At 41.2% G+C, this 22,779-nt stretch overlaps 1 protein-coding gene across 1 annotated transcript in view; it reads left to right on the top strand.

Moving 5' to 3' along the window:
• LOC126184416 (mucin-5AC-like) overlaps positions 1 to 22,779 on the top strand; it is a 309,546-nt gene that overhangs the window by 28,492 nt on the left and 258,275 nt on the right. The window contains exon 3 of the mRNA XM_049926804.1: positions 18,851 to 18,963. Coding sequence (XP_049782761.1) covers positions 18,851 to 18,963 — 113 coding nt within the window. The remainder of the gene's footprint in view (positions 1 to 18,850; positions 18,964 to 22,779) is intronic.

A 22,779-nucleotide genomic window follows, 5' to 3' on the forward strand; every position in this document is an offset into this window, starting at 1 on the left:
CGCCTCAATATATCGAAGGTTTGACAAACTAGTATTGTCAATAAACATTGAACATGACCAACACAAAACAACGTGTGGAGGGTCCTTTAACCCTCGAATGTGTGCATCGTTTTTTATAACACGAGTGGGCGCATGGTGTACTTTGTACACGTGTTAAGAATAGCTGTCTTTGTGTTTCCAAGGTAAAAATGTGTGAGCAGTAACACAGTTTAATCTCAGTTTTCTTCAGCAGTGATAAAATGAATTTACATTATATGAGCTAAATCACTGTTTAATTAAACAATAGTAAAATAAACTTTCATTGTACCATTCTGTTGCCACATACAAGTGGTACTACACAGTAATGGCCCTCTCAAAACATTAAACGCGCAGTTGCATCAGACTCCAGTCAGCTACTTATTCAGTTGCTAACTATCCTGTAGGCAACTGCCTCAGTGCAGATTGTGCTGCTAGCGCAGAATCTGGGTCATGGATTGCAAAAATTTTTCTCTCCTAGCTCACCATTTATTTTATATTACCACTGCACTCTTGGATGTATGACAACACAATTTATTTCTGTGTTAGCTGAAGAAATAATGAAGGAATAGATACAGGCATGCAGCTATAAAACAACAGTGTAACAGTACAAGTCAACGTTATTTGTGGTTGGCGTACTTTATACATACGTATGCCCGCTCGAGGGTTAGTAAGCTTTTGCTGTCTGTCACCAGGGCTGCAGATCCGAAGCCAGTTGAGTGCACCCGATTGCCATGAAGATTTACTGTCCCTAGATTCAAGTGCCAAGTCGGGACTGTATGGAGAGTGATCAGTAACAGGCAACATCATGGGTCATATTGTGGCAAATGTTGCAGCACTCATATGTAGTATGGCATTGTCATGCTGAAGGAGAGGGTGCTCCCTGTGTAGACAAACTCTTCTTCAGTTAAAAAGTCAATTACAGCACACTGTTTCTCACACACCAACATAATTACGTTGCACACCGTCGTGTTATGCTCTACAATTCTGAGCCCTCTTGCAGAAAATGGTTGCAACTAATGTCAGTGAAATGAGAAAACTGGCTGAGTAACATGCGTGACCAATATTGGGAAAAGAATAAAAAGAGGTAGAGTAAAACTGTGACTGAAAATTATGATTGAAAATGGAAAAGAAAGAAAGAAAACGGTCATGTAATGAGAAGAGTGGAATTCTATGGAAAGATTTAAGGTAATTCTCATTTGTTGCTCCGTTTCGTTTGCACCAGTTACATTACATCTCAAATGTCATATAAATTAAATAAGATGATCAGTGACGAAAACCTACATATTAAAAATTAAACTTGTGCGGGAGTCAAACCATTGCCTAATACACATTTATCTTACGAAACTCAACCCCACTTCACCACCATGAACTTGCAAGATCCAGCACCTATGCACAGATACGTGAGGTACATAACAGATGTGTAAAACTTCTCTTGTTATTTTCTTGGAATTGCGAGTAGTGCACATTACTACTTGTGCATTATGTTGTTTTAATATTCTACTAAAGGTTTACAAAGTTCGAAGTAAATTTGTGATCCTGACATCATGGCCTTCCCTTGTGGTTGTGCTGGCAAAAAGTCGTATCTACAAAAAACCAAATACTCGAGTCTGTACTCTGATATGTGGTTCTGAGTAGATATGACTGGCTACTGATGCTGCAACTTACACCTGAAGGTGATCCTGAGAGATCGGCACATGTAATCTAGTTAAAAATGTGTAACTGAAACGGACCAATAAATGAGAATTATCTTAAATATCACCACAGTTGCTGATTCTCACTAGACAAATATATTGGTTGCAGTGGCTATGGAAAAAGCATTGAAATGACATCAGCTGGAAAAGAAAGTGAGGAACTTCAATACTGGAGGACCCCCCCCAGGGGGGCCGCCACTCTTTGGCGGGTTCGTGCTTGGCTACAACGGGGCCCCAGCCTTTGCAGCACTTTTCTCTTCCACACTGCATGTCTATCCTCTTGCTGTTCTTTTTCCTCTCCCTTGGGGAACATGTCTGCGGAATTCTTGGGAATGTTCTGCATTCTGTTGCTGATGTATGAACAGTCTCACCTTTATTTTTGGCTCCCTTTCTCTTTATTTGTTTCCCTTCTCCTCTCGTTCCTCAGTTTCAGTGTTTGAGGATCCTCTTATTTTCTTCTCCCTCCCTGTGTGCTCCTGAAGGCCGGCCCACACGTCTGACGCAGAACATGTGACTGGGTAGTATGCAATTCCCAGCCCTGGGTTGTGACAGGTAGGGTTCGCACATACCCCCTGGTACAGGCCCAGGGAGGGGTGACTGCCTGAGCTGCAACCTTTCCAAATTGCCGATTGGTCCCTCTGTCAGATATTCAGGAGGTGTGACCTGAGGTCTGAACAATCACCTAAGGTGGGTGCGCCCCCCTTGTGAAGGGAGCCCCCAGTTGGAAGGAGCACGCCATCGGAGATGCTGGCAATCCTGGGGATTTTCTCTTGATGAGTCAATCATCTCTCCATTCAACATCTACCAAATGTAAATGTCATGAGGCTATTGATTCAAAGACCCTTCCTGCTGCACCGTGGTTCCTTGTGGTCTCTCGTACTGAAGACTGCCAGTCCTCCGCCATGGGCAATCTATTTATTATTCAGAAATGTGTTCATGCAATTGCTGGCCCTGTGAAATCCTGCTCTCGTTTATGGAATGGCACTTTGCTTTTGGAGATGACTTCTGATTCCCAAATGCAACACCTGCTTGCTGCCTTGCTTCTGCACAGCTACCCGTTCGTGTTGAGGCCCACAGAACTTTGAATTCTTCCCATGGTGTAATTTACTCCAGGCTGCTTGACGGTCTAACTGAGGTCGAAATACAGCCTTACCTCTTCGATCAGGGTGTCATTGCCATCCATCGTGTAATGAAAATGTGTAGTGTAGTGTAGTGCTGCTGTCAAATTATCACAGTCGGACCATACATTCCCAACCCGATGCGCTGCTACCAATGTCATCGGTTCAATCACACTAGAATGTTTTGTCAACACCCAGGCAAATGTATAACATGTGACAGGGGTGCACATTAGGGCGATTGTCCCCCTCCTTCTGCCCGCTCTATCAACTGCAATGGCGGCCACGCCGTCTGCTCTCGGGATTGTCCCGTGTGCCTAGATGAGTGGGCTGTCAAAGAGATTCAGGCAAAGGAAAATATGTCTTACCCAGTAACTTGCAAGTTACTGGCTAGTCATAAGCCCTGTATTCTCCCGTCTTCAAGCTGAAATTCAGCTCTGAGGTTGTGAAGTCCCCCAGTGTCGAGGTAGCATTGCCATCCTCCTGTCCTGCTGTGCAACAAACCACCAAACTCTCGCCTCAAGGGGCGAAGCCACCAATTACACAACCAGTAGAGGGAAAGGACAAAAGGAGTACTCCCTTGAACACTTCCTCCGTCCCTCCAGCCAAACACCACCCAAGTCTTCCACTAACTGGAAAGGCTCGAAGAAGTCTGCTAAAGGCAAACAGTCTTCTCCTTTGCCAACTCGAACATCGTGTTCGACGGTGTTGCCGCAGGATGCATTAGCCCGGCCGGTCTCTGTCTCACTGTTGCGCACCACCAACTGTTTTTCAGCATTGGACTCCACAGACCGACTGCACAAGCGAGCCGATGCTTCTGTGAACCCCATGGAGCAGGATCCTCCTGCCTTTGTGCCCTGAAGTAGCACCGGCTGTCACTTGGCGGCCACCGAGTTGACACCCCTACATCTCTTCCTCCTCATGACTGTCCTCCAATGGAAAGTTCACGGCCTTCAGTCCCACAAAGAGGATTTACGGCTGTTTTTAGCATTGCAGCATCCCTTTGTAATCTGCCTTCAGGAAACAAAGTTGTGCCCTCATGACTGCTTTGAGCTTTCACATTACTTATCGATTCGTTTTGACCTTCTCCCTGAGGTCGGCATTCCATCTCATGGGGGTGTCATGCTGCTCATAGGGGATGACCTTCATAGTCAACCAATCTCACTGACTACCCGTCTTCAAGCTGTTGCAGTTTGACTTTCGCTTCCCTGCCTGACTTTTTCCCCCTGCAGACTTCCTTCAGCTTATTGGGCAGCTATCTCCACCATTCTTCGTACTCGGTGACTTTAATGCGTATAATCCCCTTTGGGGTTCCCCGAGGACCTGTCAGAGAGGTGCCGTCTTGGCTGACTTACTTAATCAGCTTAACCTCTTATGCCTTAACGCTGGAGCACCAATTTTCCTGTCCAACTCCTCACACACCTATTCCCATTTGGACCTGTCTTTTTACACTGCCCAGCTTGCACATTGTCTGGGGAGTCCATTCTTTCTGACACCTATTCAAGCGACCATTTCCTGTTGCCCAGCTTGCCCATTGTCTTGAGTGGTCTGTTCTTTCTGACACCTATTCGAGCGACCATTTCTTGTGTGCTATCCGTTTGTTGACTCCTACCCCACCTGCATGCATGCCCAAATGGCAGTTTACTAAGGCTGACTGCCAGCTTTACTCCTCCCTGGCGACCTTTGAAGAACAATATTTCCCCTGTTGTGATGACCAGGTGGACTATCTCACCAACGTTACACTTACTGCTGCAGAATGTTCCATTCCTCGCACTTCCTGTTTACAATGTCGTGTCCCTGTTTCTTGGTGAACTGAGGCATGCCGCGACACAATTCGCACATGTTGATGAGCTCTCCACATTTTTAACTGCCACCCTATGCTGGCAAACTGCATTCATTACAAACAGATGCGTGCAAAGTGTTGTCACATTCTTTGGGATAGCAAAAGGGCTAGATGGCTTTCATTCACTAGTTCTTTTAACAGTTCCACACCTTCACCTGTCTAGTTCTTTTAACAGTTCCACACCTTCACCTGTCTCGTGGGCCAACCTCCGATGGCTCTCTGGCACCAAGATCCAGTCCCCCATTTTTGGCCTGACAGTCACTGATGATGTCATCGTGGACCCTCTTGCTATCTCCAACACCTTGGGCCGCTATTTTGCTGAAGTTTCGAGATCTTCCCACTATCAGCCTGCCTTCCTCCATCGGAAACAAGTGGAAGAGACTTGGACGATACACTTCTCTCTCTCCCCATCGTGAGTGCTACAATGCCATCTTTACTATGAGGGAGCTAGATAATGCTCTTAATTCATTCTGATCCTCCGCCCCAGGGTCAGACACCATCCACATTCAGATGTTGCACCACCTTTCTCTTGTGAACAAGCACTTTCTGCTTAACACACACAACCACATCTAGGCGGAGGGCACATTTTCTGGATGCTGGCTTGAAGCCACCATCATATCTATACCTTAGCCCGGTAAGGACAAAAACCTTCCTTATAGCTACCGCCCATCTCTCTTACCAGCTGCGTTTTCAAGGTGGTGGAATGTGTGATTCATGTCCGGCTGGTGTAGTGGCTTGAATCTTGCCATTTACTAATGAATGCACAGTGTGGATTTCGTGTGCATTGTTCTGTAGTTGACCATTTCGTTAATTTGTCCCCCCATGTCATGAATGGTTTTCTGCAGAAATATCAGACTGGTCGTGCTTTTCAATTTGTAGAAGGCCAACGACACCTGCTGGAGAATTGGTATCCTCCGCACTCTACACATGGGGCTTCCATGGTTGCCTGCCCTGTTTTCTTCGTGCATTTTTACAAGACCGAGTTTTCTGAGTGTGTGTGGGTTCTGCCTTCTCAGACACCTTTATCCAGGGAAATGGTGTGCCTCAGGGTTCCGTCCTGAGTGTTGTCCTCTTTGCTATCGCCATTAACCCTATAATGAGCTGTCTCCCACCGGGCATCTCCGGCTCTCTTTTTGTTGACAATTTTGCCAGCTATTGCAGTTCTCCACAGAACTGTCTCGCTGAGCGGTGTCTTGAGCGGTGTCTTGATCATCCTTAGTCCTGGAGCATCAACAATGGCTTTCGCTTTTCCATGACAAAACCATCTGTATTAATTTATTGTGGCGCAAATGGTTTCTTCCATCATCTCTACATCTTGGGCCTGTTGCCCTTTTGTTCATTGAAACTATGACTTTTCTGGGGCTCATGCTCGATAGGAAACTCTCTTGGTCCTCCCATGTGTCTTACCTGGTAGCCCGCTGTACGCGGTCCCTCAATCTCCTGCGTGTTCTCAGTGGTACTTCCTGGGGTGTCGATCGAACCACCCTCCTCAGTTTGCACCGGTCCATTGTCCGTTTGACACTCGACAATGGGTGCTTTGTTTATGCGTCTACACACCCATCCCTCTTACCCTGTCTCAACACTATCCACCATCATGGCATCCATTTGGCCACAGGCACCTTTTACACCAGCCCGGATGAGAGTCTATGTGCTGAAGCTGCTGAACTACCACTGTCCTACTGTCGTGACTTTCTCCTCAGCAGGTGTGCATGTCATTTGTCTGCCATCCATGGCTACCCATCAAATACCTCCTCCTTTGATGATTCCTTTGATCGTCAGTATGGTGCTCGTCCCTCTTCTGTTACCTCCTGGAGTCTGCTTTCGCCACTTACCTATGGCAGCTTAACTTCACACTACCTGCAACTTTCTCAATGGGTGTGAACCCTTCACCACCTTGGCTTAGTGAAGTGGCCCATGTTAACCTTTGCCTTCATTCGCTTCCTAAGGACACTACTCCAGCCTTGGTCTATCGTCTCCAGTTTCACGGCCTTTGCATGGAATGCGGAGTTGGGTGTGCCTTTGTAATTATCACCCGTGTCTTTCGATATTGGCTTCGAGCACACTTCTCAGTATTTACAGCCAAGCTCTTCGCCTGGTATCAGGCCACAGAGTACATCCAGTGACACAGCCTTTCCAATTGTGCCTTTGCTCAGACTCACTCAGTGCCCCTCAAAGTCTATCTGCATTGTACACTGCCCATCCCCTAGTGCAGCGGGTCCAAGAAACCTGTCACTTTCCAGCCAGTGTCATGTTTCTGTGAGTCTCTGGTCATGTTGGTCTGCCAGGAAACGAGGCTGCTGACACTGCTGCCAAGGCTGCAGTCGTCATACCTCAGCCCATGAGTTTCTATATTCCCCCCCGATGATCTTTGCATTGCTGTCTATCAGGAGGTGGTGTCCCTTTGGCATTGCCAATGGTCCTCCCTTTGCAGGAATAAGCTTCGGCTTATTAAGCCTCTCCCAGCGCCTTGGACAACCTCCTCTCGGCCCTCCCGCCGGGAGGGGATTTTTGTAACTCGGCTGCGTATTGGGAAATGCCTTTTTAGCCATCGTCATTTGCTCAGTGGCATTACAACACTACTTTGTCCACATTGCGCACAAATTTTATCTGTCCTCCACTTCCTGCTGGAATGCCCTTTCATTTAACCATTTACATTCCAGCTAGGGTTTGCCGCCTGATTTATCAGCCGTTTTAGCAAATGATGCACGGGCTGTCAACCGCATTTTACTTTTTATGCACCGCAGCAATATGATGAAGGCCATTTAATTTTTAGTTTTTGATCTCCATTACTGTATGGTGTTTTATTAGCCCCTTTTTTCCACATGCCTGTTTTTAGCTGTCTCCTATTCTGTCCATTGGGACTGACGCGTAATCATTTAACTCCACTCTGTGTTTGTGTTCTCTAGTTTTGACTTGGGCGCATATGACCCCAGCTCTTTTTTGCACCCTAAAGCAAAGCTAAACAAAACAAAATGAAACTGGAGAAAAAATCTTGATCATCAGAGACCATCTGCAGAAAAGTCTTTGTGTTAAGACACTAGCAGATTTAAAGGTTTGCTGTTCAGGAATTTAAATGTCACAGAAAAAGAAACAGAAAATACAAGCAAATATCTAGGAAAGTTTCAGTAATGGATTTTCAGGAAGCTCTAAATCGTATTTGTACTTCCAATTCCACTGTCAATCTTTTGTGATTTGTTAATAATGCACTGTAGTACTATAGCATTTCAGCATGTAGAGTGTCATTTCCAGTGGTTACGTAATTTAGTCGATGAGTGTAATTGGCTTCGCAGAAATTTCAGTGGATTAGAACCTAAAATGCCCCATGCTACAAATGCTGTTACCTAACAGACATGCAATCTTAGAGATAGCAATAAATCGATATCACTGAATGAGATGGCACAGTGGTTAAGACTCTGGATTTGTGTTCCAATTGGAAGTTAAGTTTGAATCTCTGTCCTTGTTAAGGTTACCTGGTTTCCATAAATCACTTCTGGGTAAAGCTAGTATGCCCATTCAAATAGACCGTGGTCATTTTCTTCTTCCATTCCTGTTCAACCGAAGAAGTACATTGTGTCTAATGAGCTTAGCATCAGTAAAGCTGAAGGTCTAACCTTCCTTTGTTTTACACCTGTGCTGATCAACACTTGCCTATCCAGCTCAATAACCTAAGTATTTAATCATTGTAAGTGTTTTCTGTGTTTTTTGTGTTTGTTAAGGAATTGAGAAGCACAGTTTTAGGGATGGAAAAATCAGTTTTGTTGAGAATTTGCATGAAACATTTAAGAAACTGATACAGATAGTAATACTAAACATAATGAATACTAAGTGTAATTCATTACCTATTACTAATTGCTATGTAATAATGGAGTATGTATTATTTTTAAGAAAGTTATTCATTATTTCTTCTGATAGCCATTCACATGATTTACATATTTTGTCTGTGTATGACATTTCTTTTTGTTTTAACCATAGTTGATTTAATTAACCACTGGTGCTTCTTACTGTGTAACTCACAGTAAACAACTTATTATATGTTTTCTTCCTGTTACAATTCTGCACCTGTATAGGGCATTTCAGGAGAAAATATCATTATTCCAGCAGGGGATTTGAAGCAATAAATCATGTGACAAAGTGCTTTGTATTGAATATTTTCCAAGACAAACATTTTTCAAGAAAATATTTTAAAACATTTTATAATACCTATACAATAGTTAATTGTTAACTTGTTTGTGAAAACTATGACAGTCTGTCATCATACACTTAGAGTATGTACTGAATACTCACTTTTCATGTTAGTTTTTTTCCAAACTAGCAAGACACATCAGCATGTTACTGGTCTTGTCATGCAACACTTTCATGGAGAAACATACCTGTATGTTTAGTACACCATGAAAATTTCCTTGCAGTTTTCAGTGAATGTGATTGTAAGTCATGTAAATATGACTTCATCTGTAGTGATGGAATCACATCACAAATTATGTTTTAACCAATCATTAAACTGAAGTTGTTGACATTGTGTATATTATCATGTTTTTGGCATATGGTGTTCTTGAAATGGTTACAGGCATCATTTATGTACCATGTAAAGCATTCCAAATATAAAAAACTGTTTTTACAGTTATTGGAAGTAATGTATGTAATTGCCACTATTCACATATTTGTGAGACGTTGTACTATGCTGAAAATATTCATATACTACACTGAACCATGTCAGTAAGATGATGATGATATTCCTTGACATGAAGTGTTACCTCTGAAAAGAGCAGTGTGCTGAAAATTCTGAAGAATACATTTGAGATCCAAAGTGATTTGTGTAGGAAGGTACTGACAGTATTTTACTTGGGAGTTTATTGTAAGAATACTCTGAGCAGCATTTTTTAATGGCAGCAGGAGTAGGACTGTGTTTACAGAAACCTAAATAATTATTCAACTGTCACAGTTCCCAAACATTGCTAGTACATCCACAGTTAATTACTTAACATGTATGCATGTGTGAATTTTATCCATAATGACTTCTGCTGTTCCTTAATAGGGTGTAGAATAAGAGCCACTACCAGTCACATTTGAAGATAATTTATTTAAGACAAGGCTAGTTTCAGGCTTGTGTCCAACTTCAGGTGATTATACAATTCTTTTCATGTTTCCACATTCAGTGTTGCAATTCACTGTTTAAATCAGGGACGGCCAAGAATTTGGCTTGTGAGCTGTGCTTTGGTTCACGTGCCATAGTGCTCAGCGTGGCTGCACACTTCCCCCACTGCCACAACATACTATATGAGTGGGAGGAGGAAACTGCAAATGTTCCGTATTTAGATTGCAGTGCAGTCATACTGCATATGACTTGGTTTCATGTTGGGGTCATTACATATAAAAAAAGCCTAACTTAGGAAAAATTTTCTGCTAAACTATCACGGACTTTGATGATATTTAATGTGAAAATTCGCACAAGTCCTCGATAAACATTGGTAAAGTTTAACATTCGTTGAAACAGCACTGGCGAAAACATAGTCACTTGTTTGACTACACACCTGACTCTGCATAGAGCGAGCCCGAGTTTCTGGCGACTTGGAGCTGTTATATCTCAGCTAGTATATTGTTGAAAGAAATGAAATTTGGTCATCTTATACAACTTTATGCTTTCTATTAAGATTAATAATGAAAATAATTTTACAAGCCATACTCGGCCAGATAATTTTAGACAAAATCTTCCAGAAAAAATTGGCCCCCAAAAATTTCAAAGTTTGGCTTCTTGTATATGAGGGACTAAAAGTATTACAAACATGAAACATGGCACACAGTAACCTAACAACACAAAGTTGTCAAATACACTGCCAGAGATTTCTGGTTCACCCAAGATTTATTGTTGCAGAAGTGCATATGGAGTACACGAAATGATTACATTTACAGATCCCAACAGCAGTAGCGCTTTTGATGGACCGGGTATTTGACCCATATTGAAACACCCATATTATTGCATGTTGTAGCCTCCATGGGCAGCAATGCAGGTGCAGACTCTGCCACCCAGTTGATTGTACAGATGGCGAATACCATTGCAGAATATATTATGCCTCACCTGCTCGACTTGGTCATGTAGTTCTGTAACAGTTGTTAATTGACAAAGCACACGAGTCACTTGTTGTCCCATAATATCCCACATGTGCTCAATTGGCAACAAGTCTGGGGATCAGTGGCCAGAAAAGTTGCTGCATGTCTTGCAGAGCATGTTGAGTGTCACGAGCATTGTGTGAGCAAACAGAATCCTGTTGGAACAACACATCACCTTCCTGTTGCAAGAACGGCAGAAGAACGGGTGTAACAGCCTTCTGCACATACCGAGTGCTGGTTAGTGTCCCCTCCAGAAACACCAAATTTTAATGGGAATTTTAGCTTATCGCATCCGAGACTGTAATACCTGGGGAGGGCTGCTTTCATAGCTGAAAACCATGGTGCCATTCCATCTTCCAAGTAATTTTCTGACTGATACAGTCGAGCGTGCCCGTAATCCCACTGCTAATAACAGATTCGCAGCAGTTTGTGTTGACATGTCTGGGCTCACAAGCCTCCTTATCTGTGCTGCAATAGCTGCCCGATCTGCCACTGCCCCCCGTACAGTATGATGATTCTGGTGGGCGTCTGTCCTGTGTTGACATCCAGAAACTCATTGACAGGTGTGAAAATGTTCATGTGATCATTGATACCAGCATCATTGCAGCACATCCAACTTGTGTGGCAATTCTCTGAAAGGACCATCCCACCACTTGGAAGGGCACAATTTGACCCCTTTCAGACTTGCTGTAGGAAGCACGAGTAAGACTCTGTGGCATGGCCGCCTGCTTGCTTCGCCTTCTGGCTGTAAGCATTCCCTATGAAAGGGTAGACATTGATGGCACTGTGGTAGTTATGACATTAGCTATCTGTTGGCGGACGACTTTGAAACCATTATCAGTACGTCTACTGTCCACCAGTTGGCTTGTACAGTCATCGGATAAAAGTAAACATGACATCATCTGTGCAGGTGTACTAATTTTTTTCCGGCAGTGTACGAAGTTTGTTTTGAACGACTTTCCAAGTTGAAGATATAGATTTAGTAAAAAGATAAAAATGCGGTATTTTCTACCTGTTTTTGCACAAAACTGTGTTCTGTGAAACTTTCCAAACTTGGTTCATTAGAAAGACCGTGGTTTTAACTGCCAGAAAGAGTGTATTTGATTATCCAAAGCGAGACAACAGTGCTAGATAATATGTATCAAAGTTGGGCTTGAAAGTTGCTATTAAAATGTATGCTGAACATGAAATGTAATATGCAATAGCTCAGTAGTACAAAGTTGTGGAATAAAAAATTCATTCACCTTCTGTTTTCCAATAATCTCCAAATTTGTCAAAAAGATAATGATTTTTGTGAAATAGTGAAAATAGGTATATCTGCTAAGTAAGATTGTGGTCTGGTTAATCAGTAGAAAAATTGGATGACAAACTAAAACATATACATACGTCATATATGAACAAAAGAAAATGCAGTTAAATTTAATAATACTTCCTGTCACCTGCAGTGTCAATAACTGCTTGACATCTCCAAGGCATGCTTGAAACCAAGTTTTCTATGCATTCACGTGGAAGGAACCTCCAAATATGTTGAATTTGTGGTGACGGCTGAAACTTCCTGGCAGATTAAAACTGTGTGCCGGGCCGAGACTCGAACTCGGGGCCTTTGCCTTTCGCAGGCAAGTGCTATACCATCTGAGCTACCCAAGCACTACTCACGCCCTGTCCTCACAGCTTTACTTCTGCCAGTATCTTGTCTCCTACCTTCCAAACTTAGATGGTAGAGCACTTGCCCGTGAAAGGCAAAGGCCCCGAGTTCGAGTTTCGGTCCGGCACACAGTTTTAATCTGCCAGGAAGTTTCATATCAGCGCACACTCCGCTGCAGAGTGAAAATCTCATTCTGTGGTGACAGCTGTTTGAAAGTGAAGATCTTTTTTTCCTTGCAACTTCTTTTTGATCTAAGAACATACATTTTCAATAGGATTAGTATCAGGTGACTGTGAGGGCCAATCCAGTACCAGCACACGATTCTCCTTTTTCCAGTTGCCACAAAGCCTGCTTTGGTGCTTCAGATCAATGTCCTTCTGCAGAATCCAGTCTTCATTTGTGTTAATTAACCAGTGTTTGGTAGTCGTCATCGAACATCTTTGATAAATTTATAACGTCTTCTTTGTATTTAAATTGTCAGTAAACACATGCAAATCTCAATCAAGAATTCAAAGTAAACTAATGTGTTATGTACATTCCCTTCATTGGGCTTTGAAAGAACCAAGACAATATCTTTCACCACCTGTGTGTAATGCCAACCACACTCTTACTTAACTGACTTCTTTTACAAATACTGTTTTCTGTTCTAGCTTAAAAACCAGTTTCTTTCAAAACATGTTTTATGCTCCCCCCCCCCCCCCCCAAAAAAAAAAGCAAACAATGACTAAAATTTCCAACATGGGGTAACAATACTACATAAATTGAGGCAAAGCAGCCTGGAAAATTGTGCTGTGAGTAAAGTTTTAACATATTCGTGAAAATTACAAAACTAGATCTCATTCAGGTTGATTTTTAAAAAATCTGTTCCTGTTAATTGATTTCAAACTAATCACAGTTGGAAATGGCATTTTTTCAAGCATTCAGAAAGTAGGTCACAGTACAGGTCTGCCAAGTGGTGTTGACAAGTGGGGTGCATTCAGCCCTTTTGAGGCCATTTAAGGAGCTACTTCATGGGAAAATAGTGACACTGGTCACGAAAACTGACAGCAGCTGGGAGAGCATATCCACATCCAGTGATACCTACGGGCTCAGGATGACACAGCAACTGGTTGGTAACCTTGGGACTTCGCGGCCTGTTCTGGTGGTATTTCTGTTTGGATATCACATTGGTGGCAAGCGAGAAGTAATATCAATTTTTATTTTTATCTTCTTAACATTGTGGTTTACATTTTTCGAAATTTTTGATTCACTTTCTGCAGTTCATTTTATGGAAATTTATTCTGTCTGTCAGATGATGGTAGTGAAGGAAGAGAGAGTATGGAAATGAGGTTCTGGCACCCAACAAGCATCCTGTGTTTTGAACCAATAAAATGAATGAGTCAGGTGTGGAGGATGCATAAACTTTATCATTACATCATTTTGTTCTGTTGGTATGTCAATAATGTTGCAATGTTGTCAAGTTTAAAATCAAAATTACAAAAAAGAAACCAAATTAGAGACTTAAGGACCTGGCTGAAGAAATCCGCCTGAGGCTGGTATTGCACAGCACCCCTATGGCGATGGGGTTGAGGAATTACTTGTTGGTTGTTTTAGGGTATTATCAGAACATATTTGAAAATCAAATGTGATTTTCTGAATGCTTGAAAATGTGCTCTTCCCAACTGCGATCAGCTTGAAATCAGTTACTGAGAACAGATTTTTTAAAATCAAATTGAATGGATCTATTTTTGTAATTTTTACGAATATCAAGTTTGAACTGGTTTTGTAGAATTTAAAAAGCAGTATGTGAATGATATTTTATACTGGAAAACATTATGTTGTTGTGTCCAAACTTTCATGTCTATCATGCCTCTAATCGACGACATATAAGAAGCCAAACTTAAAACTTTATTCGCAATGCGATTTTTCAGGCTACTTTGCCTCTGTTGTTAGCCTGTACTGCAAATTTTACCCACTGTTTTGAGGGAGCTTTGAATGAGACTGGTTTTGAAGCTTCAATAGAAAACAACAGTTATGAAAATGAATGGATTTTGTATTCCACATCCCTGTGCTACGAGCTATTGTGTACTAAATTTCATTTTCAGCATAGGTTTACTCTGGGAGATATAAGAATCTAAAGTTGATTTCGTTTTTGTGCTGTGATTTTCGCACCTAACTTTGATTGAAATTATATAGCATTGCTACACCGCATTGGATGATCAAATACTATTTTTGTCTTTCTAAGGAGCCCAATTTGGAAACATTTATAAGACATAGTGTATACATGCTGGTCTGTGGTTTGAACTGGGTGACTAATGTGGTATGGTCTTCCTCTGCCTGCTGCCTTTCCCCCTCAGACAGGAAGACAGGAAGTTATACTCAGCTGGTGATCTGCAGTCTCTGAACCATAAAGGCATCTGACAACATCTCTCTACAGGTGTTTCATTGCGTAATTGATAGATTCATTTAAAGATAGAGGGCCAGTTAAAACGTTCCAGTACATAATAGTAGTAAATATGATTAAAATACACATGTACATTGCAGTAAAAGACACGAATGAGAGGCAGCCCGGTCACAAGTTTTACAACGTGCACTCACAAATCTAAGAGACTTGGCTCGAAACAAGGAATTGAAATAAGAACATACATGAAAACACATTGAAGTTAAGTGCTCAGCACAAGTGCAGTTACATCGTGAATCTTTTACGTTATCCCAACTTGAAAAAATCCCTCTGTCAGTGTCCCTTATTAATAATGTTCGATTAATTATTTTAAGTTTTCCTTTCCTTTTTATTCTTTTCAATAAAAGCTTTGCGATCATCTCTTAGTCCCTCTCTCTTCTTCTTTGGTTTCCTCTTATCTTAGATTATCATTGCTGAACTGTCTTGCTGGTCAAACGCCTTCTGATTTCAAGGATGCGTGTTCCATTTGTAATATTGTTTAATTTCTCTCAATCTCTAAGAATCGCTGGACGAACTGGTGTTACGGACTGACTCGATTATCATGTGGCTTTCCACTGTTTGTTTGTTAAGACTAGCAAGTCACGATACCCAGTTTCGCTACTTTCGCGATGTGTTTAGATCGTATAACTATCTATGGTGTTTTTCAGTTATCCCTTTTCCCCCTGTATCCCTCACTCAATTTTAGTGTGCTCTCTTTTACAACTTATTGTAGGTTCTAAACCTCTTCCTCCTTCCACAGGGCCGCTCTGTGTACTTTAACAGTTTATACATTTGGGCTTGTCTTGCTGTCCTCCAGACTTTTGTATGGGTGTGTTAGCGTATTCTATCATGAATCTCGTTTTATTCAAATTGGTTGGTCCCAGTGAGTGTTAGCACATTTGTGTGTGTTTGAGTGTGTGTTTCTACTGTCTATTTGCAGAGTTACCCAACAACATTATCCTGTTCTGTTTGGAGTATTTAAGTAAGGTAGTTCGATCCTCAGACGCTACCTACCTTCGGCAAGTATTAGTAGAGCGCTGCTTACAGGCCGCCACTCATGGCAGTGACCTCCCAAGTGCGTCCTTCGTTGAAGGGAACAGCCCACGTGCTGTTGGCACCTTCATCACCCCACCCATTTTCATATCGGGACACATGTCCAGTACTTCCGGTTTCCTCTTCTCATCTCTGAAGTACACCTGTCCTCAAGAGTTTTGGAAGCTACACTGATGTCCAAAGTTAAAGCAACAAACCACTGTTTTACCATCCTGCACAGAAGATGGCATTCCGGTCAACGGGCAACCAAATGGGGTAATGTTTTCTGGACAGTCTCACATCCACAATTGCTGTGTAAACAGTCACAGATGGTGCAGTATGGCACAGAAAAGACTTCTACCAGACTTTCTGCAGTGGAGGGCATTAGGAAGAATGGAAGCAGGACAGTTACAAGTTGATGTGGCCCAACAGCTTAGTGTGAATCGTTCTGTTGCTTCTCGGATGTGGCGACAGTTTAGAGAGACTAAAACAGTATCCCGAAGACCAGGACAGGGCGACCGTGTGTGACATCAGAAGGAGAGGACCGTTATTTGGCTGTAAGAGCACAACGCTATCACCTTAGTGCTGCATGGCAACTGGCATCTGACCTCACAGCATCCACTGGACATGTATTGAGGCAAACGGTGTACAAAAGGCTTCAGCAGAGTGGCCTTTATTGTCAGGGACCTGCTGTATTTGTAGTTCTGACGCATTTTCATAGAAGGGAAAGTCCAGAGTGGAGTTGTCAACATGCCACCTGGACGGTCGAACAGTGGGCCAGTGTTCTTTTCAAAGATGAGTCCCAATTTCGCCTGGAGAATGATTCTCGACGGATTCGCATCTGTAGGGAATGTGGAACATGATTTCGGGACCCAAAAATTGTGGAAAAAGAACAGGTATTGAGGAGGATCCCTAATAGTGTGGGCAAGGATTACATTGACCAGTCAAACAGCTCTTCGGGAAATTTTATGGGTGAATTGGCAAGGTTTAACTGGTATCAGGTACCGTGACAAGATTTTGAGACGTGTGGTTGCTGCACAACGCTGTGATTGCAGACTCCGTACTGACGGACGATAATGCTGGACCTCATATAGCACGGGTTGTCGATGTTTTCTTGGAAATGGGAGGTATTGCAGACTTGGCATGGCTTGCTCACTCTCCATATTTGAATCCCATGGTGCATGTCTGGGATGCACTAGGGAAGTTGTTTGCATCACATCAGCATCCACCAGCCACTCTCCAAGAGTTGCGCCAGCAGCTTTACAGGAGGAATGGGCATTATTACCTCAATGTGCGCGTGACGACATCACTCACAGCATTTCCTGACACTGTCAGGCCTGAATTGCTGCCAGATGTTGCAACTGGCAGTGGAAAAATGCATGTGACTTCAGAAATTTACTATTCATACCAACAGTTTCTTCACTTACTCCATGCCTGCAGATTTAGCACGAAGTGCTTTTTGATGTACGGAACAGTGAATCCCATCTGTTGAATGTTGTAACTTTTGTCATTCCATACAAATTTTCAGTACCCGTTGATTATGCAGCTGAATAATATATCTTTAGAATTCTCGTCCCTCTCTTTTTGTCATTCACATTCATTTTTAAAGGCTTGCGACAGTATATCACCAGAATGCCTCTGTCCATGCAAACAGCCACCAAACATGCAAATGTACTTCATATTGCAAAATTAATAGCGAATGTTAAACAGTGTTGACACCACAATTATGCCGAACTGAAGAGAGTTATGCTAACCAAAAAATGCCACACCATGATACTAAATGAAATGTCGCACTGTAGCAGGTACTTCTGAGCACCAAGCAAAGACGAGAGTGGCCGAGCCTTTGCCTGCACATCTGTCTCACATGTGGTTTGGCATGCCGAAGGTGGCCCTGGTTTAAATAAAAGACAAATTACATGGTGGTGACTAAACAGTCCCAATTGAAAGAATTTTGTGTATTTAGTCAGCATCACTTAGTGTACTTTTTATTTAAACAGCAAACTCAGACATTGAATGTGGACACTTCAAAATTAATGTATAATCAACTGAAGACTGGCACAAGCCTGAAACCAGTCATGTCTTAATTCACTTTCAATGGTGACTTAGTAGGGGATCTTATTCTGCAACCTAAAATGTATCTGTATTCAGAATTAACAAAAATTAACACATTTTTAGCAGACATTTGTGCAGCTATTTGTGTGCTTCATACTGATGCACTCACAGTTACATGCTCCTGTACAGTCTTAATACACTCACAGACTCAGTGACACAAATCAGTAGAATGCAAAACATTGAGTGAATAAGAAAGAAATTACATGCAATTAGCAGAAAAATAAATGTACATGAAATGAATTTTATTTGGTTAACTATGCAGAATTCACTTCCTTACTGCTGAGGACTATCTCCTCCTTAGAGAACACTGAATTTACTTCCTTGAACATTTGTTGCACTATTTCATACTTGTAATGCTTTTTCGCAAATCATTTGTCAGCACAACTCCTTGTTTACCCTAATTTTGGTTTTATTTCTAATCCAACATGTCGGTTGGTGTTATGTGCATGGATTGTTTGTAATGGATAGCAAAACATATACAAAATTATAACTGAGAACAAGCTCTCTGGGTTGAATCTTGCAGTTTCCTCAGCCCCTCTTCTCAGTTCAACATCCTGTAGTTTAAACATTGTTGAAGATTACTAAAGTAAAGATTACAGCACATATTTGCATGTTTTGTTTCTGTGGTCTTGGTCTTCAGCCAATTAATCACATTCTGCAGCATATTTTCAATATTAGAGATTTGTATTCATTGTATGTAGTCTGCTTTTGACACCACAGTATATGTTGAACTTGTGTAATTAGTGGCATTTATACAGAAGTGTTTTTAGTTTTTGTATATTTTTTGATTTTTTTGTACCACCTTATTATACTCACAGCCTGTGAACTATCTTGCAGTAATAGAATTGCTAAGTTATTTATGTATTTTAGGAATGGCAGTAGGTCCATCACACCTCATGAGGCACATCCAATGACTACCATTTGCCTAGAACAGCGTACTGAACTCTGCTGGTCATGGAATCCCCAGCTTGGCACATATCTGGGTAGATATTCCTTAAAAATCTGTTTTTGTGTTGAGCTGTAGTATTTAAGACGTTTAGAAGTTAAGGATCATGGCATCCAGTAGTGGGATACATTGTTGTTCCAGTAACCTATTGTAAACAACACCTGGTGCAAATCCAGAGTAAAAACTACATGGAAGACCATCATAATTTGTTCATGTTTGTTGCCTTCTGTTGTTTATGAGACTGCTATGACTTCATTCTTCTCATTGCTGTTTTCTTGTAACAATTCCCTGATTAGAACTGATCCGTGAAACACCTTATCGATCTAACAATGGCTGATTTTTTATTTACAGGGGTCTCTTTGAAAGTTTTGAGAAAAGCACAAGTTCTTACCAGCAGGAGACTGTTTCACATTATCTCCAAATATTGTCAAGGTTTACTAATTTGCTATATCCTTTCAGACTCAAAATCACATTGTTAAATATTTTATACACCTTTGAAAAAAGAAAAAAAACGCATGATGCCCTATGCGAACTGTGTAATTTTTACGTATAAAAATCAGAATTGCAGACTCTTAGAGTAATACTTGTGCTTTGGTTGACTGTGACCAGGAAGTTTACTATACTGGGACACAGGACCTTAATGGGCTTGTCTTGAACTGGATCACAGGGTCTGTCTTAATAGATGAGGTGTAGTCATGCCTTAACAACCTGTCAGACAGTTACTATTCTATCTCCTTCAACTGTTATGTGCTAACATTCAGTGAAGAAATGGCTGCAAACCTTACTGACACTGAGGGCGAATACCAAAGAGTTCATCAAATGTGCTGATAGACAAGAAAGTTGACATGATCAGTCATTCTCTTAGCTCAAAATATGTTTATCTCAATACTAGCAGTTTGTAGATGACCAGATTGACTTTCATATACAAGAGAATTTCTTTCTTGTCTGGATTTGTTGAAACAGTAAGAAGCATGACCTTGAAACTTCTAATAATGGGAAATGAGCTGCTAATTGCGATTATGTTTCCACATCAGCTGTAGAATATTCCAGAACAAATGAAAATTTGTGCCTGACTGGGACTTGAACCCAGATTTCCCAGTTGTTGTCAGCAGTTGCCTTAACCATTTCGGCTATCTGAGCACACATCCAGGAGAGGCCCAAATTTGCAATTGTCCTGGTGCCTACTCTTCAATGTGCTCGCACTATATTAACATGATTCCCACAGGGTGACACAATTTTTTCTCTTGTTATTGTCTTGCTATGGCATAAAATACTGCACTGTAGTCTAATGATTAGACATTAATGAAACATATGGCTAGAGATAAGATTGGATACTGCTGTTTTTAACAATGTGCTAGAACCCATTCATTCATTCATTCATTCCTGGAAGTTTCAGTGACCTTCTCATGTCTTCATTTCATTTAATTTTACCAGTCAATGACATAATTCGAATTGTAGTGGTAACATGCTCTATTTTCGCTGCATCTTCAAAATACTGAAGGTGAATTATTTGTTGTTGAATGTTTTGTAGCTCTCTTGATGAACTAATGCTGTCATTATAATTGGAAAGTTTAACTAAATGTTCCAGGTAATTTTCAGATCCTTGTTCTCTCCGCCACGGTATTTGATTCAGTCATCCCTGTTCTTATATATTGCATCCCATGTGACATTCAGATGTAATTGGTCCCACGTGAAGTGAATGCATTTTTTGATGACTAAAGATGCTGTACCTACTGCTTATTATCCATGCATCTGCTTTAATATCTTTTTTATTTAAAACGGAAATACAAACTGTGTGCTGTCTGTGTGTTCAGACAGTGAGAGATATCTACATACCAAAGCACAATGCAGAAGAAACAGACATAAGAGATACTTAAGAAAGCATTGAAAAGATTAACTACTCAAGTATGGTCCGCGGCTCGTGGTCTTGCGGTAGCGTTCTCGCTTCCCGCACACGGGGTCCCGGGTTCGATTCCCAGTGGGGTCAGGGATTTTCTCTGCCTCGAGATGACTGAGTGTTGTGTGTCTTTCATCATCATTTCATCCTCATTCACTCGGAAGTCACCGTAGTGGCGTTAAAGAACTTGTGGAGCGGCGGCCGAACTGCCCCGTGAGGGGTCTCCTGGCCACCAATGCCATACTCTTTATTACTCAAGTATGTATGAGGACTCCTTCTTTCTGCTTCTTTGCTTGTCTTGTACATTCCTACAATCAACCTGGCTGGACTTTTTTCAGTAACAGGTTATGCTGACATAATTAGTTCATTGAAAATTTTTGTAAGCCGTGTAACAACACATCAAAAACAAAATCTCAAATTTATCTTCTGTTTTAAGGTGTCCCTACTGATTACGTAATTTTATCTTTTTTGTTAACAGTGTTCATTTTCCTGAATAAGAACGATGACATCAGTTTTAAGTAAAAAAAGATTTGTTGCCCCTATGTACATAACAAAAGATTGAGTTGGGGTGTGGAGGAAAATAATTTCTTTGGGGAATACAGAATGCAAAAGGATTTATGGAGCTGTCTTGTTAACAGTCCTAAAGAGCATAATACTGCTGATCTATATATTCATCAGAAGTAGAATAAAGAAAGCTCTTCTGATGCAGTAATTTCACAGTTTTATATCACAATGCAGAAGAGGGCTAATTTTGAGGGCTGATTTGTATTATTTTCACCAATAAGAATTTTGTTAGATGTGTTTCAAATTATCCTTGTTTGAAATCAGTTATTTTTTCATATTTTGTCAGTTCCTGCAGTATATTTTATTTAAGTGTTGCTTGTATCTAATATTGTATTCTTGTACTGCATGGCCAGAGGTGTTCTGGTTGAATCACTGCTTCATACGTACATTTTATACTGCCCTGTTTGTTAACATTCCTGTGTGGAAAGTTTCTCATTCTACTCCAAGGCATGCTCATGTGTGTAAAGTAGTAGAAATCCATAAATTAATGTAAGTTTTATGATTGTTATGTTAGCTATTCACTAGGAGCTACTCCCAAATATGTTCTCATTTATAAACACATTAAATGGGGTCTGAAGAATTGTGCTGTCAGAGAGATTGTCTTGGAGAAGCCATACTGCAGATATACACCATTCACGCACTTTAATATTCACATACCTTATCCAGACTACACTGTTATTGGCTAAATGATGTAAACTTGTTAATGCATTACTACCCATACTGGATTGTATGGAAAATAACCATGTCAGACAGGGTCAAGAATCAGTATGAAGGGTGGACATAAACTAATAAGGGATCCTTCTTTCAATCACCAGACATAATTGACAACATTAACTTGGGGGGGAGGGGGGGGGGGGGTGCTTGCTAAGATATAGTTTTCCAAATCATACCATCATCATTGGAGGAAACTTTTAATATCATCCAAGAATCAGTTGAGAAAACTACAGTTTTGTAAGTGGGGGAGGCAAGACATCCTGCAAAACAGTACTAAATCTTTTCTCTTAAAATTACATCAAACAAATAGTTAGGAAGTGTGCCCCTGATGGAAATAATGGCAACAAATAAGTATGACCTCCTTGAGGATGTCCACAATTAAATTGGTATTAGTGGCTGTGAGGCATTTCTAACCATGATTATCAAACTACAAAATACTTGTTGCACTGAAGTTAGTATCCAGACACTCATAGATTACTCAGAAATTGAAGTTGAGAGTAGAAAAACAAAAGCAGACATTCTGAAATCAGCGTTGAAATGTTCGTTTACAAATTAGGTCCCAGGACTACTGTCCCAGTTTAATTCCCATGCCATTGCAAATGTGGGTGATGTAGACATTAGTGTCATTGGTGGTGAAAACGGCTAAAATAATAGAAATTGAACACCACAATTGGAGTA

The sequence above is a fragment of the Schistocerca cancellata genome, chromosome 4, assembly GCF_023864275.1.
Source record: "Schistocerca cancellata isolate TAMUIC-IGC-003103 chromosome 4, iqSchCanc2.1, whole genome shotgun sequence".
NCBI classification, from domain to species: domain Eukaryota; kingdom Metazoa; phylum Arthropoda; class Insecta; order Orthoptera; family Acrididae; genus Schistocerca; species Schistocerca cancellata.